Source organism: Halichoerus grypus, chromosome 9, assembly GCF_964656455.1.
Source record: "Halichoerus grypus chromosome 9, mHalGry1.hap1.1, whole genome shotgun sequence".
NCBI lineage: Eukaryota > Metazoa > Chordata > Mammalia > Carnivora > Phocidae > Halichoerus > Halichoerus grypus.
The window spans coordinates 69,479,817-69,499,768 of NC_135720.1; the positions used below are offsets into that span (position 1 = coordinate 69,479,817).

At 34.7% G+C, this 19,952-nt stretch overlaps 1 protein-coding gene and 1 pseudogene across 2 annotated transcripts in view; one reads left to right on the forward strand and one right to left on the reverse strand.

Annotated features, from left to right (window-relative positions):
• Positions 1 to 19,952, forward strand: part of RNGTT (RNA guanylyltransferase and 5'-phosphatase) — a 369,854-nt gene that overhangs the window by 201,646 nt on the left and 148,256 nt on the right. For both annotated transcript variants that reach the window (XM_078055013.1, XM_036065178.2), the window contains one exon: positions 5,681 to 5,749. In XM_078055013.1, the coding sequence (XP_077911139.1) occupies positions 5,681 to 5,749 (69 nt within the window). The remainder of the gene's footprint in view (positions 1 to 5,680; positions 5,750 to 19,952) is intronic.
• Positions 1,419 to 1,687, reverse strand: LOC118518409 (ATP synthase F(0) complex subunit f, mitochondrial pseudogene; annotated as a pseudogene).

The following is a 19,952-nucleotide window of genomic DNA, read 5'->3' on the forward strand; positions in this document are numbered from 1 at the left end:
CTTCATGTGGCTTTGCTTTGGACTGCTGCCAGGACAGGCCTCTGACTTTCCCAGTAGCTGGCCATGACTTCCTCCTTGCCTACCTCCAGATACCCTGTTTAGAACCCAGCTAATGCCTACTCTGGCATAAGTGTTTTCAAGACATCTTCACCTCTACTGAATGTTTTTTTCTACTTGTTGAATTATTTACTCAGAGAAGAATCCTAAATTCTCCATGTGTAATTGAGGATTTTTGCCTTATTTTTATTATCTACTCTGTCAGTTTAAAAAAAAAAGCATTTTTTTTTTTGAGGTACATATACATTTAAGATTGTTATAGGTCTTTTTTTATTTCTAGTAATATTTCTTGTTCTTAAGTCTTTTTTGTCTAATATTAATATAGGCTAGCCACTTCAGCTTTCTTTTCATTAGTGTTAGGATTTTTTTTTTTTAAGATTTTATTTATTTATTTGACAGAGACAGTACAAGCAGGGGGAGTGGCAGGCAGAGAGAGAGGGAGAAGTAGGCTCCCCGCTGAGCAGGGAGCCCGATGTGGGGCTCGATCCCAGCATCCTGGGATCATGACCTGAGCTGAAGGCAGACACTTTAACTGACTGAGCCACCCAGGGTGCCCCAGTGTTAGGATTTAATACCTTTTCTATCCTTGTACATTTATCTTTCTATCTATCCATTCATCCATCCAGCTTTATTGAGGTATAATTAACCTATAACATTGTGTAAATTTAATCTGCCCTTCTACTTTTAATCTTTATATACAAAGTGGGTTTATTGTGGACAGCATATAGTTAGTTGGTTCTTGGTTATTTTTTTCTAATCTGACAATTTCTGCCTGTTAAATGGGGTGCTTGTACCATTTAAATTTAATGTAATTATTACTATAGTTTGGTGTGGACCTACCATCTTACTACTTTGTTTCTATTTGCCTGTGTGTTCTCATTTCCTTTTTTCCCTCTTGCTGTCATTTGGATTACTTGAGAATGGTTGGATTTCAATATAGTTCTACTTTAGGCTTATTAGGTATACATCTTTGTTTTATATTTTAGGAGTTGGTCTAAGGGTTATAGTATGTCTCTTTAACCTTTCCCTGTTTACCTTTAGATAATTTATCACTTTATAGTTGGGGTAAGAACCATACAACAATGTCATTCCATTTCCTGTCATATATTTTGCTTCCAAACATGTTAAAACCACACAGTACATTTTAATATTTTGCTTTAATTATCTTTTAAAGAAATGAAGAACAAATATTTTATATTTATTCTAGTTTTTAACCATTTCTTTTTCTATTTTTTCTTTTTTTTGTTTTTACCAGTCATCTTTTATTGGATGTTATTCTCAATTAGGATATGAAAGGATTCAGGGTGCCAGGCAAAAGTGATGGTCAGGAATGCAGAATGTGCCTCCACACTGGGCCCTCTTCAGTGGTCCTTATGTAGCCACTCATGTTTGAGTTCCTTATAACAACAACAGTAGTTGAAAAGCACATAAACTGCCAGCACCATAGAAATCCTGGTGACGTCCCCCGCTTTTTCACATTGACATTCTTGTTGTAGCACTGGTAGTAACCTCTTTGAAACACTCCAGCAGTACCTTTATGGATGAAATTCTGCATCAGTATCCAACTTGGCAGCTCTCCTAGTTTGACATCCATAATCTTCTTTTCCTTCATTGGTACAGATGATGCCATCTTGGAGCCCTGGGTGTCCGTTATATCTAGTTTTCAGCCATTTCTGATGTTCTTCGTATTTTTTGTTTAGATACAGGTTTTTGTTGTTTGTATCATATTTTTTCTACCAGAAAACTTTCTTTTAAAATATTCTGTGTTACGGCCTGGTGGAAATTCATTCTATCAGATTTTGTCTGTTGGAAAAAATTTTTTATTGTGCCTCCATTTTTTTAAAGATATTTTCATTTGCTGAAGATTTTTGGGTTTATAGTTTTTCTACTAGTACTTTAAAGCTGGTATTCTATTATCTCCTAGCTTATATAATTCATGACAAAGAGTCTGCAGTCATTCTTATTTTTCTACCTCTGCATGTAAGTTATTTTCCTTCGTACTGTGGTTTGTGTACTTTTTTCTTAAATCCTTCTTGTTCTCTAGGCTACTATTGGGAAGTGTGCTTGTGCAAATGTGTGTTTAATTTTGCAGTAATCTGAAGCATTATTCCTTCCAATTGTTCTTGTTTCCTTATCACTTTCTTTTTAAAAATCACTCCAATTGTACAGATGTTACATCTTTTTAATCTCTCAGCTCTTTGATTCTCAGTTTCTTCTCCCCCCGTTTTCTTTTTGTATTTCAGTTGGAAGAAATAATACACTTTTCTTCTTCAAGGTACTTTCTTCTTCAGTGATTCTTTCCTTTGTTGTGTTCAGTCTGCTGATAATCCCATTGATTATTATTCCCATTGATTATTGTTCTTTTTCTCTGATACTGTTTTTTATATCTTTCATTTCTCCTTGTCTCATTTTAAAGTTTTCATCTCAGAAATCTGTTCTGTTTTTTAGCTGTCTGACTTGAAAGTAGTTACCTAATCTCTGATAGCCTCAGTTTCCTTTTCTGGCAAGTTAAGTAATAATACAAAACTCAAATACATATCTTGTGAGGAATTATGTATTTTAAATGTATATATGTTAAGAACCAAGCACAACACTTATTATAGGTCCTTGGTACATGATAGGTGCCACTGTAAATGTTAAGAAAGACTCTCTCGCTATCTCTGTCTCTCTCTTTCTCAATAAAGTCTTAAAAAAAAGAGAGGGGGGCGCCTGGGTGGCTCAGTCGGTTAAGTGTCTGCCTTTGGCTCAGGTCATGATCTCAGGGTTCTCCTAGGATTGAGCCCTGTATTGGGCTCCCTGCTCGGTGGGGAGTCTGCTTCTCCCTCTCCTCCCTGCTCATGCTCTCTCCCACTATCTCTGTCACTATCTCTCAAATAAATAAATAAATAAAATCTTAAAAAACATATTGTCTGGAGTAATCAACAAGGAGTAAACAAGAGTGAAAACAAGGACTATTTCTTGTTTTGACCCACAAGGTTTCTGATTCATAAAAAGAGTAAAATAAAAAATGAAGTTATTTTCATTTCTGCAGTAGGTAACATCATATTATTTAGAGTCTTGCCAACTCTGTACTGTTACTTTATACATACTTTGTATCAGGGATGATCCATTATATGAATTTGAGACTTTTGATCAAAGAATGGAAAAGCTATGTTTATTTGCCATAAATGATGTACCTACAATTAAGGAGGACAAATTCTTTTAACCTTTAAAAAGTTTTTTAGGGGTGCCTGGCTGCCTCAGCTGGTAGAACATGCAACTCTTGATCTTGGGGTCATGAGTTCAAACCCCAGGTTGGGTGTGGAGCCTACTTAAAAAAAAAGTGTTTTTTGTTTTTTGTTTTTTAAAGGTGATGTGGCATTTGGTTTTCATTGCATTATTTCTCAGCAGATTTTGTGCTATGAATTTAGCAGGTTACCTTTTCTTACATGATAGGGTACAAGAAGTATTAAGGTTATACTTTTCTGTCTTGCTTGAACATTTACCCTTCATTAGTTCATGGATATTTGAAAAAAGTTGAAATAGAACACAAAGGTCTTAATATATATGCTTCTCAATATGAATACAAGTTTAAAAAATTTTTCCTCTAGGATCAATATATCACATACATGAAACAAAGGTTTTAATCTAACATTGCCTTCCACATTTCCAGCAAGAATGTAAGTGATATTTTGACTCTTTGATGCTTAGGGTTTATTTTTCCTCTCTTAAAAGGAATTTATAAGAAATCAGTGTTTTTAATTCACATGAAATTTTTTATTCTGGCAAATTGCCTTCTCAATTGACTAGGTCATTTAAACCTCTGAGTGCATTGGAGACAAATCTATGAATCTCAGAACTGTCCTGAAATTTCTGCCCATTTGGCCAGACTCTGGATAATATGGCTGTAAGATTCCTAATTTGCCAGCTCCCCACTTAAGAATTCTTAGTGTTGTAGTAAAAGGAAAAAACAGAACAAAAAAGGAAACTTCAAGAGCCTTAGAGTTTTTTTAAAAAATTATGTTGGGGCGCCTGGGTGGCTCAGTTGTTAAGTGTCTGCCTTCAGCTCAGGTCGTGATCCTGGGGTCCTGGGATCGAGCCCCGCATCAGGGTCTCTGCTCCGTGGGAAGCCTGCTTCTCCCTCTCCCACTCCCCCTGCTTGTGTTTTCTCTCTCTGTCAAATAAATAAAGTCTTAAAAAAATAAAAAATAAAAAAATTATGTTAAAATATATATAAAATTTAACTTTTTAACCATCGTTAAGCATACAGTTCAGTGGCATTAAGGATATTCACATTGTTGTGCAACCATCACCATTATCCATCTCCAGATTTTTTCATCTTTCCAAATGAAACTCTGTGCCTATTAAACACTAACTCCTTGTTCTTCCCTCGCCGCCCCCCTCCCCCGCCTCCCGCCCAGGCTCCCTAATTTCTGTCCCTATGAATTTGACTAAGGAGCTTTACAGTTTTAGGGGAATTTAGATATGCAAACCCAGAGTGCTCTTAAAGTTGTTAGAAAGTAGGATTGCTCTTGTTTTTCTTTGCTGAACTGCCTTCAGTTTAGAGAAATTACAGATTTTGAAGAATGAAGTAGCAGAGAAGATGAAGCCAGTTTGGGAGGAGACTCACAGATTTTGTTGCATATGAAATAAACTTGAAATTTTGGTTGTTGCTTTTGGAATACAAATCTCCCTGTAGATGAAGTGGTTTCAAGAGGATGTGATTGTGATTAAAAAGATGTATCAGACACAGCATATCCAAAATTTTGGATACAATGTATTTGAATCCCAGACCTATCCTGACTGTGCTGTAAATTGGTCAGATTCTGGCTCTCTGAAATATAGGAATCAATGTTTAGGGCTTCCATCAGTGATACGCATGTTCAGTTCTTCAAAACAATAAAAATCTGTGAAAGAAGCGTTTAAAACTACTTGCTCAGAACTAATGAGAGAGCTTTGGGGCTATACCTACTCTTTAATGACATTGAAAAAAACTGTCATTTGTATTTTATACTGTGTATCCCTTGTAATGCATTTCTGTGCTTGAAAAAATATAAAAAAGACAACAGAACAAAAAGTAGGACAAAAAATTTTTTTAAAAAATCCTCTGCTGGTGGGTTTGGGGAAGACACAGATAATATATTTTTGGACTGTGATCCCATGTCTGAGTTCACTTAAGGTTACAGATTCTCAGGGGATGTCTCCCCTGCCCCCCAGCCTCCATCTATCCCTCGCAAGTTTCTCTGCAGTTTCCTTTTTTGTGTATGTTTTATATTTTGTTCCCTGTATTTATTACTTCTCAGAATTTCTATTTTCACTTTGCTTTTGGCCTCTCTCATCCTTCCTTTTATGTTGGCTCATCAATGCATTTAAAAATATTTTTAATATTTTATCCATCATTTTGGTTGTTTTAGTTATGACTGTTGTTCAAGGTACCTAGCCTGCCATGGAGTGACAGTCTTTATATGTTAAAAAAAATCTTGCAGTATGTTAACCTAGATCCCTCTGTATCACATACCTTCCCCATTTTGTATTTCAGTTCTTAAAGCTTATATAATAAGAAATTTTTGTAAAGTTTGCAAAAAATTAAAATACTCTTTAAGTTATTATTGTATTTGTAAAAATATGTGTATTTATTTTATAGTTACTTGAAGGAAATTTTGCCAAAGAAGTCAGCCATGAAATGGATGGACTTATTTTTCAGCCTATTGGAGTAAGTTCGTGTGTGTGTGTGTGTGTGTGTGTGTGTGTGCGCGCGCATGCGCACACATTTGTAGTGTGTTGTATGGATATAAATATGTATCTACACATGCATGTATATATAAAGTACATTTTCGTGAGATATATTATCTTAGGATTGATTACTGCTACGATCACTGCCTATCCTTAAATAAATTGTTTATTACAAGATATTTCACTTATACTAAATATATGTAATGGTAAAACGAACAGTTGTTTGCTTTTTACTCAACTTAAGAAATAAACATTGATCATTATTTTTCAAGAAAGTCTTTTGATATAATTAGTTTTTTATAATTCTTGCAAAATGAATGTTAATTTATATTTCTTTACTAGAAATCTACCAATAACATTACATAAATGCTTATTTCTTTCTGTAGCCCAATATACCTTTAAATATTAATATTTCTAAAATTTGTTATGGATGAGTGAAATTCAAAGAATTTTTAATACTTGAAGAAAATATAATTTTAATAAATAATAAATAATATTGCATGTCAAATTTCTGAAACTCACTGAAGAACTTGCACTAACTGAATGGTCAAATCATATATTTGGAGTAAGTTACATTTTACTCTGATAGCATGGTTTCTCAACATTAGCACCAATGACATTTTTTGCCAGATAATTCTTTGTTGTGGGGAGCTGTCCTGTGTATTATAGGGTGTTTAGCAGCATCCTTGGTCTGTACTTACTAGGTACCGATACTACCTCTTCCCCCAATCCCATCGCTTCAGGTTGTGACAACCAAAAATATATACATTCACTGCCTACTTTCCCCTGGAGAGCAAAATTGCCCTCATTTGACAACCTGTGCTCTAATAGAGCACTGTTTCTCAAAATGTGGCCTGTGGACAAGGAACATTACCACCACCCAGAAAGTTATTAGAAAAGCAGCTCACCCAGGGCACCTGGGTGGCTCAGTTGGTTAAGTGCCCCCATTCAGCTCAGGTCACGATCCCAGTGTCTTGGGATTGAGCCCCGCGTTGGGCTCTCTGCTCAATGGGGAGTCTCCTTCTCCCTCTGCCCCTCTACCTGCTCGTGCTTTCTCTCTCTTGCTCTGTGCGCTCTCTCTCTCAAATAAATAAACAAAATTTTTAAGGAAAAAAAAAAAGCAGCTCACCCTAGTTCTACTGATCAGAAACCCTGGGAATGGAATCCAGCAACTTGTGCTATAACAAGCTCTCCACGTGACTTAAATGCATGTTCATGTATGAAAACTGCTCTATAGGAAAGAGTTGTATTTCATGTACTACACCTCATCATGTGCTGTAGTTTGCCTCATATGCTGCATTTTTTCCTTCAGTAACTCTATCCTTAGAAATTAGGATATGGGCTAGCTGTGAAGTTGTATAGAGAGACATTAAAGGGAAGGAAACTAATATTTTTGAAGACTGTGTATTAAATAGTATATATGTTTTTACATATATAGTAGAACTTTAATATGCAAGTTTAGATATAATGTGATATGTGATTGGCTTCTGTCTTCCTTCCAGTCCCCTTTGCCAAACAGGTAGAGAGAAGCTCTTCTGTGGTCAAGGGAAGAGGTGATGGAGGAGAGTTAGAGGCTGGGGACAGAAATTGTAGAAATATCTCTGGAAGGTAGAAGTTAGATCTTTGAATTCCAGTATTTTCTAGGCCTGATCTCCCTAGAACGAAATCAAGTCTAAGAATAACAGTAATTGCAATAAATTTTACTTTGTTAAACTCATGGTTCATGTCCATGTGTATATGAGGTTTTGGTATATGTAAGAGAAATGGCCTGACACATGAGTCTAGGAAAGTCAGCTGATGTATTAGTCTGTTTTGATTCAAATAACCACACTTGTTATTACAGTGGTTTTGTAACTGATATCTAGTAAGGCAGGTCTCTCTGTTCTTAAATATGTGTGGACATTTGGTTTAACATAGAAATTTCAGAAATAGTTTGTCAAGTTACCAAAAAATTCTTGTTAGGAGTTCAATTGGAATTGCTTTGAATTTAATTTGGAAAAAAATGATGTTTTTACCATGTTAAATCATCTCAGTGAATAAGGTTTAGCTCTCTTCAGGTCTTTTTCTGTTCTCTAATTGAATGTAAGTTTTTAATTGTTGTCTAATTTCTAGATATTTATTATTTTCCATTTTTACAGTAAATGGTGTCTTTATTTGGTACTTCTAATGTATTGCCACATTGTTGATTGATTTGTTGAGTCAAGAATCTTGCTGAACACTTTTAGTTCTAATAATTGTCTAATTTTACATATTGGCCAGGACCTCTAGCACTGGCTTAAATATTGACTTTATTGGGTGGAGGAGAGGGAGACATTCTTACCTTATTCTTTTTTTTTTCTTTAAAGATTTTATTTATTTATTTGACAGAGCAAGACAGTGAGAGAGGGAACACAAGCAGGGGGAGTGGGAGAGGGAGAAGCAGGCTCCCCACTGAGCAGGGAACCCGATGCGGGGCTCGATCCCAGGACCCTGGGATCAGGACCTGAGCTGAAGGCAGATGCTTAACGACTGAGCCACCCAGCTGCCCCTCTTACCTTATTCTTAATTTCAAAGGGAATGTGGCTAATTTTTCTCCATTAAGTATGTTTTTGGCAGATTTCTGTTAGAGAGCTTTTATCATGCTAAGAAAGTTTTATTTCTATTCATACAAAGGTTTTTTTTTTTTCCCGATCATAAGTAGGTTTTGGGAGTTAACAAATGCTTTCTCTGTATCTATTGATTGAGATTGCCATGCCATTTCCCTTTTTATGACATTCATGTAGTAAATTACAGTGATTTTCTCATGTTGACCCAGCCTTACATTCTGACATAAATGCTACTTAATCATGTTATATGTAATTTTTAATATATCTTTGGATCTGAATGTAATAGTTTTTTGAGGATTTATGCTACCTTATTTCTTACAGTTTTCCTTTTTTTATGTATATTCAAAATAAAGAAGGTAATATTATGGAAAAAATATTGTAAACTCCAAGTAATGCATAATAATACATGCTCATGGTTTTAAAAGTCAAAATATCGTGTCTTCTACTGAAAAATAGAACAGTCTCTTCTTCTACTTTTCCCCCACATTCAAAGTGCCACTCCTAGGAGGTAATTATTTTCTGTTGTTTTAGCTGTGTGTTTTTTCTCTTTTCCCTCCCTATTTCTACAAAATCTGTTTATGCTGCTCTTCTTGGTTTTCTGTTTTATACATGATCTGCCTACTCTCTGCTGTTGAAGAACAGGATTGAGCTCTTTCACTCCTCCAACAATCACCCCTTCTCCTTCTGTCATCCCATTATAATTATATCACATTTTTGGTCAAATGAATATTCAGTATTTGTATTTCTGTGGTAACATAAATATTGTTCACATCTGAGTCAAGTTGTATAATACTATATTTTCATAGAAAACTTTTTTACCTGAAGTTAGGAATTGCCTTATATTTTCATTTGTCATGATTATCACTACTTCTTCTCTTAAACTCTTTAAAAGAACTGTTAAAATTTTTTTTCAATACAGTCAAATTTATCAAGTAATATATCCAGTTTGGTTTTTATTTGAAGGCATTCCCTCTGAAGTCTTTCATTCTCTAGTCCTGCTGCATAGCTTTCTCTCCTTGGGATTTCTCTTCAGTGTCCTTATCCTGGAAATTCCCAGCTTGGGAAACAAAATAAAGATTATATTTCTTTATTATTCAAATGAAATAGCTTGGCCCCTTCTCTCCTCTGAAGAAATGAACCACAGTGCAGTATAATACTGCAAGGATCCCTTTTTACTTCCTAGTAAGTAATTGTGCCCTGAGATTTTAAACTTATTCCATTTTAAGCATCCTGATTCTAGCCACCAGGTTCTGGAAAGGTGAAATTCTGATGAGTTCATAGATTGACTGTATTCTTTTGTGCATTTGCTGCCATCATTTCTATATTGATGTTGTTGAAGATAGGTATTTCTAAGTTACTCCTGTTAGTCTGATGGTAGTCTCTGAGGGTATAGAGGAGATGGAAAAGTAGTTTCTGGCTTTCTTCTATGTTACCTTAGGCATGAGCACTTAATCTCTTTTAGTTCTTTGGGCCACACACACATATATATGCACATCACAAAACTATTCCTCTGTCATTACTGTTTTTTTTTTTTTTTTTTTTTAGATTTTTTTTTTTTATTTATTTGCGAGAGAGAGAATGAGAGACAGAGAGCATGAGAGGGAGAAGGGTCAGAGGGAGAAGCAGACTCCCTGCTGAGCAGGGAGCCCGATGCGGGACTCGATCCCGGGACTCCAGGATCATGACCTGAGCCGAAGGCAGTCGCTTAACCAACTGAGCCACCCAGGCGCCCCCTCTGTCATTACTGTTAAATTGGCTTCATCAAAGCGACTTCTAGCCTTATATACACCTTTGTCTACAAGCAAATCTTTCTCATGACAGTCTAGGTCCTAGTCATGAATCTGGATCTTCCCTGACAAGGAGTTTCTCAGATTCTTTGAGGCCAATTGATCTCATTCTGAGGCCACCAGACCAAGAGAGATGTAATATTGTGACTGAAAAGAAGCAGCAGTTAGGGCCTTGATGAGATCTTGGGTTCCTGTGCATATTCAGTCTTTCCCCTGCTCTTCATTTCATAGGACTTACAGGGAGTGGTTTGCTTTTGTGAAGGCCAAAAAAAAAAAAAAGTTTTTTTTTCTCTTTTCTCTTGAACACTTGTTACTTAATTGCTAAATATTTTTTATAACTAAGACAGATCATTTAAATGATTATTCTCAAAGCAAAAAAGATCTCCAAGATAACCTTGCTGTTTCTTACAGTAGGTAAAGAAGTAGCTACCACCTCACAAGGTAAATATTGATTATGTTTTTGTCTTATAAATACTGTGGGTTTCTCCAAGGTTATTAGTACTTTCCTTTCTTATTTACCTCTATATGTCCAGTGTCTAAGATAGTGTTTGGCCCAATATGTCTTAGAAAATGTTCATCAAAGAAATGAAAATATATCATTAGGTTTTCCCCCTAGTCTTTCAGATTTGACCTATTTTATATTTTACCAGTATATAGGCAAACATTTTTTTCTTCAAGTTTTTATTTAAATTGTGGTTAGTTAACATACAGCGTAAAATTAGTTTCTGGTGTAGAATTTAGTACATACAACAGCCAGTGCTCATCACAAGTGCCCTCCTTAATCCCCGTCATCTATTTACCCCATCTCCTGCCCACCTCCTTTCCAATAACCCTCAGTTTGTTCTCTATAGTTAAGAGTCTGTTTTCTGGTTTCCCCTTTCTCTCTGTCTCTCTCTGTTTCCCCACTACCGTTCATTCGTTTAGTTTCTTAAATTCCACATATGAGTGGGATCATATGGTATTTGTCTTTCTGTGACTTATTTTGCTTAGCATACTACTTTCTAGCTCCATCCAGGTCATCGCAAATGACAAGATTTCATTCTTTTTTTTTACAGCTGAGCAAAATTTGATAGTAAATATATACACCACATCTTCTTTATCCATTCATCAGTCAATGGACACTTTGGCTGTTTCCATAATTTGGCTATTGTTGATAATGCTGCTATAAACATTGGGGTGCATGTATCCCTTCGAATCAGTATTGTTGTATCCTTTGGGCACATAACTAGTAGTGCAGTTGCTGGATCTGAGGGTAGTTCTATTTTCAACTTTTTGAGGAACCTCCATACTGTTTTCCAGAATGGCTGCACCAGTTTACATTCTCAACAGTAGTGTAGGAGGGTTGCCCTTTCTCTGCATCCTCACCAACACCTGTTGTTTCCTGTGTTGTTAATTTTAGCCATTCTGACAGATGTGAGGTGATATCTCATTGTAGTTTTGATTTGTATTTCCCTAATAAGTAGTGATGCTGAGCATCTTTTCATGTGTCTGTTAGCCAACTGTATGCCTTCTTTGGAAAAATGTCTATTCATGTCTTCTGTCCATTTTTTAACAAGACTATTTGTTTTTTGGGTATTGAGTTTGATAAATTCTTTATAGATTTTAGACACTAACCATTTATCAGATACGTCATTTGCAAATATCTTCTTCCATTCTGAAGGTTGCCTTTAGTTTTGTTGATCATTTCCTTTGCTGGGCAGAAGCTTTTTATCTTGTTGAAATCTCAATAGTTTATTTTTGCTTTTGTTTCCCTTGCCTCAGGAGACATATCTATAAGAAGTTGGTACGGCCAATGTCAAAGAGGTTACTGCCTGTGTTCTCCTCTAGGATTTTGATAGTTTCCTGTCTCACATGTCTTTAATCCATTTTTAAAAAAGATTTTATTTATTTATTTATTATTTATTTATTTATTTATTTATTTATTTTTGAGAGAGAGAGAGAGAGAAATCTCACAACCCTAAGATCATGACCTGAGCTGAAATCAAGAGTCAGATGCCCAGCCGACTGAGCCACCCAGGAACCCCTGTCTTTAATCCATTTTGATTTTATTTTTGCATATGGTGTAAGAAAGTGGTCCGGTTTTCATTCTTTTGCATGTTGCTGTCCAGTTTTCCCAACACCATTTGTTGAAGTGACCGTCTTTTTTTCTGTTGGATATTCTTTCCTTTGTCAAAGATTAGTTGACCATGTAGTTGTGGGTCCATTTCTGGGTTTTCTGTTCTGTTCCATTGATCTATGTGTCTGTTTTTTGTGCCAGTACTGTACTGTCTAGATCACTACAACTTTGTAATATAACTTGTCCAGAATTGTGATGCCTCCAGGTTTGCTTTTCTTTTTCAAGATTATGTTGGCTATTTGGGGTCTTTTGTGGTTCCATACAAATTTTCAAATTTTTGGATTGTTTGTTCTAGCTCTGTGGAAAATGCTGGTGGTATTTTGATAGGGCTTGCATGAAATGTATAGATTGCTTTGGATAGTATAGACATTTTAATAATGTTTTTTCTTCCAATCCATGAGCATGGAATGTTTTCCCATTTCTTTATGTCATCTTCAGTTTCTTTCATAAGTGTTCTATATACAGGTCTTTTAACTCTTTGATTAGGTTTATTCCTAGGTATCTTATGGCTTTTGGTGCAGTTTTAAATCAATCACTGTGATACACCACATTAATGAAAAAAAAGGCTAAGAATCATATGATCCTCTCAATAGATGAAGAAAAAACGTTTGACTACAACATCTATGCATGATATAAACCCTCAACAAAGTAGGGATAGAGAGAACATACCTCAACATAACAAAGGCCATATACGAAAAACCCACAGCTATGCATCCTCAATGGGGAAAAACAGAGCTTTTCCTCTAAGATCAGGAGCAAGAGAAGGATGTCCACTCTCACCAATGTTATTTTAACATAGTACTTGGAAATCCTAGCCTCAGGAATCAGACAACAGAAAGAAATATATGCAAACATTTTAAAAAATTTATAGCTGTTTTATTTTTCTTGTTGCACATGCATATGTATAATCTAATTTATGCTTGATCTTTTTTTTCTTTTAAGAAATTTTTCAGTGACTTTCTTTAAATTCTCACTTGTTTCCTTGCAGAATCCCAAATGCAAACACTTATTCTTCATGAAACAATAATATGAGCTTTGCTACTTGCATATTCTTCTCAGAGACTTCCCAGTGGGTTAGAATTGGTCTCTGGTTAAGATAAGGCACTTAATATCTCTTTGGTTCTCCTGTTCTTCATCTATAAAATGTATAAGCTATAATAGTTTAGCTCTGAAGTTCTGTAATGATCATATGATGATCAATGTATGTGAATATAAATTAACACTTAAGAATTCCTTCTTCCTTCCAGTATTGGGGAGAATGTATTGGATAAAGAATTCTTAATAAGAGAAAGAATAAACTTTTATATTACTTTCCTGAAAACAATGTATCTCTTAAAAGGAAATTTATACTGTTGCAATAAATGAAATAGTGATCATTATTATATGACTGTATTTCTATTAATTTTTTCTCCTGCCATCATTCCAATAGAATTTTTACTTTTTTTTTTTTTAATATTTTATTTATTTATTTGACAGAGAGAGACATAGCGAGAGAGGGAACACAAGCAGGGAGAGTGGGAGAGGAGAAGCAGGCTTCCTGCGGAGCAGGGAGCCCAGTGTGGGGCTCGATCCCAGGACCCAGGGATCATGACCTGAGCCGAAGGCAGACGCCTAACGACTGAGCCACCCAGGCGCCCCTAGAATTTTTACTTTTGCACGCTAAATTAAGATTACATAGTATGTGGAATGGCTTTGAAAGGGTCACAGTTTGTTCATCAGTGGAAATTGTCGGTTTCTTATTAATTTAGCCTTTCCGATCCTTAGGTTAGCATATATCTATACTCATTTTGTTATTAAAAAATATTTCACAACTACTTATTTTTGTAGAAGTTTAATTGATGACACAACACTATACTGTACTAGTTATTAATCCTTGGTTAATTCTTTTCATTTTCCATGAAATTTTAATGATTTTAACCTATTTCTTAATGTGTTTCATTTCTAATTGTAATTTCTCATGAACATTTTCTATCTAGTTTTTTATTCCTTAAAAGTACACTTTGTCAACTCTATCTGTCTTAATTTTTACCACAGATGCATACCTTTCACAGTGTTTGTAGTGGGCCCTTTAGTGGGACTTCACTGTTAATTGATAGATTGGCATCTGGCTCTAAGAAGGATGTGGTACTTAGTCACATGTACACCCGTTCTATTTAATTCTGTGGTAGTTTTGTTTTTTTTTGCATTTCTATTGTGTTTGTGTTAAATCTTCTAGAGGGTATTCTGAGTATAAAATATATTAACTCTGCCATCCAGAATAGGCTCCAATTTAGCATGAATCCATTCAGGAGAGCAATTTTCTCGCTCACATGCAAAATTTCATTATATGCAACTTGGTAGTGTTATTTATTTTTTTATGATTTTAATTTTGCAATTTCAGTCTCATTTTTCTGTTCTTACTTACTCTGTCCTTCGTTTGGGCCACCACCACAGGAGGGGTCCTCTGTATTCCATTTTCAAATTTTTGATTTACCAAAGCCACAGGTGAGACTATACTTGGTTTCTACACAGAGATTTGTGACTTTTTTACCTCTTTTAAAAAATGAAAATATAAGTTTCTATTAAGTAGGTGAACTTGAATGACATTATCAAACATTGCTTTCATGATATTCTGCTAAAGAAAGCAGAGTTTAAGATCTGTTTTTCTAATAATTCATAACTTTTATGATTTCTCTTTATTGCTTTCAAAGAAGGAATACTTAAGTTTTTTCTTTCACCTAATTCTTTGGGATTGAAACCACTGTGCTCACATATTGTCATCAAGTTCCTTTTCTTCACCAAGTAAAATGGCCTTTTTCTGATTGCTGTTGCATATCCAAAGGAAAGACGTTAATTTTCCTTTTCAGCAGCTCTAAGTTTTCTGTATAACGAGGTAAGAACAGAGTTGATTACAGACAGATGTAGCTTCCAGTGGTGAGAGATGTGATTTTAGATGGTCCAGAGTCAGAGCATTAAATGACAGTGCATCACACAATGAGAAATTTAGTTCCATTCCAGCTTTTATTTATTCTCTCAGTTTAGAAAGAGAAAGTCTATTTATTTCAACCAACTAAGTGTGGGCCTCGTTTTACACTATTTAAAGGCAGTATATTTACTATAACTTAGTATCCCTGATTCATTTTCATCATATCTAATTTTAGGACTACTTATTAGGTCAAGCAATACCATTTTCTGTTCACAGTATTAATATTATACTATTTGGATAAATTTTCCCGATTATCTTTGGGGGCCATTTTTCAACCTTCCATAGTTACCTAGCTTGATGTGGTATTTCTGACTAATAGCTGTAGAGCCTAATACCCAATGTAATTTCTGATTCTGTCCTTGCGTGATTTGTAAATTACCTTCCTTTGTTAGGCTTTCTATTGAAAGCAAGTTCTGAATGAGAATTTAGGAACCTTAATCAGACCAAGAACTAATTTTTAATGTAAAATTTGGCAACATTTCTAAATTTTTCTTCTGGGGAAATCTAAAACCTTTAATGAACTCAGCTTTAATGATTAAGTGCAGGCAGGGTAAGTGATGGATACTTACGGCAAATTAATGTGCTATACTGTAATAACATGATATACCTTATGGTATATTTTTATCATGTTAAAATATGTGTAAATTTTTCACCCTTATTTTTAAATTGGGAGTTATCCAAATGTTAGAATCTTTTAGTTCTTTTCTCTGGAATTCTTTAGCCTCTTCAAAGACCAAGCCTCCAGGCTCTTCCTTGGTTGCATTTGCCTGGCTGTTAGCATTCTTGGAATAGAGAAGATAATGGGTCAGGGACCCACTTTTCAGTAACTCTCCAGGTTTCAGTTTTCCTCTTCTGTTACACTTGAATCTTCTGAACTAGAGCTTTCGTCCTTCAGTTTTTCCACAGGGTAAGGGTATCTCCTACCTTTTGCCTGGGGTGGAGGAGGGAACCTAGAGGTTTAAATGTTCCTTATAAAGATTTTCAACCATTCTCCTTGTTTTCAGTACCATGTCTCAGCTTTTTCCCCCTTGGCAACCCTCTCGGGGGTTTACTATCTTCTTTATCACATGCTGCCTTTTGGTTTCCCCATGTGCTTTGTTGTTGATGCAGAAATAACTGATTTTTATTTAAAGGTGACTTACTTATATTATTTTGTTCACAAAGCGTTTTTAAAAATTTCAAATGTAAGCTTTATTTGACAAAATATTTAAATATTTTGAGAAAATGGGTATTTTCTTCAAAGAAAAAATTAGCTGTTTATTTTAATATAAACCTATGTATATTTAAGGTTTGAGGTTCAAACTTTGATCAAACTGAAGTGATCGTCTGGTTGTTAGTCTATACCATAAACCAGTTAGGTTTTATTAGACTCTTATATACAAAGTTTTCGGTTTTATGATTTTATTGACAGTTTGAATTGCTAATCTTTTGTGGTTTGTCATCTAAAAATGAATATTTTAAAATGAGCATTGGCATTTTAATACGCTGTAGGTAGTAGATCTTTTACTTGACAGCTATTAGATCTTTTTAAAATGAGCATTGGCATTTTAATACGCTGTAGGTAGTAGATCTTTTACTTGACAGCTATTAGATCTTTTAATTTAATTTACAAAGTTGATAATACTTGTTTACTAGCTTTTATAAGAAGATTTTAATGATATATGTAGCATAGTAAAATTTTATTTGTGGTAATAACTGATTAATTTCTAACCTTTTAAAAAATCATATTTAATTTTACTTTTGTCATCTGGAGATGTGTATTTATTTCTAAGTAAGAATTTTTGTGGGCACCTGGGTGGCTCAGATGGTTAAGCATTTGCCTTCGGCTCAGGTCATGATCCTGGGGTCCTGGGATCGAGTCCCGCGTCAGGCTTCCTGCTCAGCGGGGATCCTGCTTCTGCCTCTGCCTTTCTGTCTTTCTCTCTCTGTCTCTCATGAATAAATAAATAAAATCTTTAAAAAAAAAAGAATTTTTGTGGCATTAATAATCCATCACTGAAATAAAACAGAATTATATATGATGAATTACAAAATAGAAGTAATAATAAAAATCTTGAAATTATATTCTTGGTTTTATTTTTAAAAAAGCCTTTTCTTGCTTTATCTTCCAGCTATCCTGTGAATATTAAACATATAATTGTTTCTATATTGAGTCGAGAGTATTTACTCTTAAGCAGTTGTGATGTCATTGTTTTTTTATGTCTTCATCACTATCTTGATTTTCTGTAAGGTGGGTCAGCTTGATTTTATATCCCTGGCATTAATCAGTTTGCATGTAAATTGAGTCAGCTTTGATTTTAATATTGCTTTCTTGTGAAATATTAATGTTTTTATTAAATCTTTACTACTGCCAGGTATACTGAATGTTATGGATAGATTGTAAAATGAAAATTGGAATTAGTCTAATGCCTTGTCTTGAAGTACATGACGAATTAGAGTGGTTTTCCTCTGAAGCAGGGATGATGTTACCATGGTGAGAGCTTCTGTTGCCATGACATTTGCTTGCATATTTTGATAGGTCTTCATTTGAAGAAGGGCTCTGTTTCCTGGCAGACTGGAAAAGTGTCATTCTATCTTTTCCCCAAATGTGTTATTTTTTACTGAAAAATATAATAATTTCCAAAGAATTGTAATAGTGAAGCGCCAAGAAAGAAAATACACCTTATTTTAAATTTTTTTCCTTGTTCAACTTTTAGAACATAGAGAAATATTCTTAGCTTGCTTTGTATGAGGAGGAAGAACATCATTTTTCTAGTTTTCTTAATAAATAAAATAAATAAAATATTGCATTTCCATTGGATTGTGTTGACAAAATAAACAGCTAAAGATGAATAATTTGTAATCAGTCTCAGTTGGATATAGATATATAATGTTATTGTACAACCAAAGACACTGCTAATGATGATGTATTGGTAGCAGAGCAAGGGGAAATAAGTATAAATAAGGATTTCACAAAAATGAATGAATCCGTGAATTCCAGTAAATTCCAGTAGGGTAAATAAAGTATAAAATCAGTTTTCATATAAATGATAAATACTAAACACAATGAGTTAAGGATAGTTCTTTCTTACTGGTAACTTATGTTTTAGTGTTAAAACATTAATGGTAGATTTTTTAAAAAAATTGTATTTGACAGTGGTATATTTTTAATTTTTGACCAGATAATAAAGAAATTCTAACGTGTAGTAAAAACAAATACAAAGAAGAAAGTCTTGCTCTCACTCGTCATCCCTCCCTCAGTTACTGATTATTGCTAGTTTTTAACTTAATTTTTCGTGGTTTCTTTATGCATTTATAAGCAATTACAAATATGTTAATACATTCTTATTCCCACCCTACTTTTCAAGAAAGGTAGCGTATTATTTTGCACTTTGTTTTTCAGAATTTGTCCATCCATATTTTTTAAAATTTTATTTTCTTATGTTAATCACCATACATTGCATCATTAGTTTTTGATGTAGTGTTTCATGATTCATTGTTTGCGTATAACACCCAGTGCTCCATTCAATACGTGCCTCTTTAATACCCATCACCAGGCTAACCCATCCCCCCACCTCCCTCCCCTCTAGAACCCTCAGTTTGTTTCTCAGAGTCCATAGTCTTTCATGGTTCGTCTCCCCCTCCGATTCCCCCCCCTTCATTTTTCCCTTCCTATTATCTTCTTCTTTTTTTTTTTTTTAGCATATAATGTATTGTTTGTTTCAGAGGTACAGGTCTGTGATTCACAGTCTTACACAATTCACAGCGCTCATCATAGCACATACCCTCCCCAATGTCTATCACCCAGCCACTCCATCCCTCCCACCCCCCACCACTCCAGCAACCCTGTTTGTTTGTTTCCTGAGATTAAGAATTCCTCATATCAGCCATCCCTATTTTTAAATATGTATTTTGTTAGTGCTCTAATTTTAGCATCTGGGGACATACTGGGTTCAGCACAAAGATAGGGCTTATTTTTGACATCTCCCATCCCTTATGCTTGTAGCAATTCAGAGTTTTAGAAGGAAATATTTAAAATATTAAATTTAAATATTTAAATATTTAAAAGTGCACATTCTGTCAATTTAGAATGAAAAAAATTAATTTTCCTTTTGTTGTTGAAGTTCAGTGATAACTTTAGTGGCTCTTTCTACTGGTAGACCAATTCATTTTGTAAAAGCTGCAGACTGAAATAGTCTATAATGAGTACATATTTATACAAGCTATTTTTTTCTGCTTCAAATTGTTTTCTTCTTTCCTGTATTATTCCCATTCATCCTTTGAATGTCAAATTAGGTGTTGCTTACTTGGGGAAGCCAGGTCTGGCTAGGTGGGTGTGAATCTGCCCTGCTACCACAGTACTCTTGTTGGCTCCAAATCATCTAACACCATTTTGTGATTTTTAGTTATTTTAAGAATGTGTATTTCCCTAATTAGACTATAAATACCGTGAAAGCAGAGACCATATTTGTCTCATTCACAGTGATATTTTTAGTACCTATAACGTAGTAGGTTCTCAGAGGATGAGTATTAGGTGCTGTGTTTTGTATGTATACGTTCTGAATGTCTCAGTTCCTGAGATTCACTGTGCTTTCTCTTGTTTCTGTTTATACTCATTCTTTTTCCCTATAACTCTCTGTTTAAATTTCACTTCCTTTGGGAAGCTTCTCTTGATCTTTTTGATTATATGTTATATTCTCTATTACATGCCATCACAGTTCTGAACTACACATTTCATAAAGCTCACAATC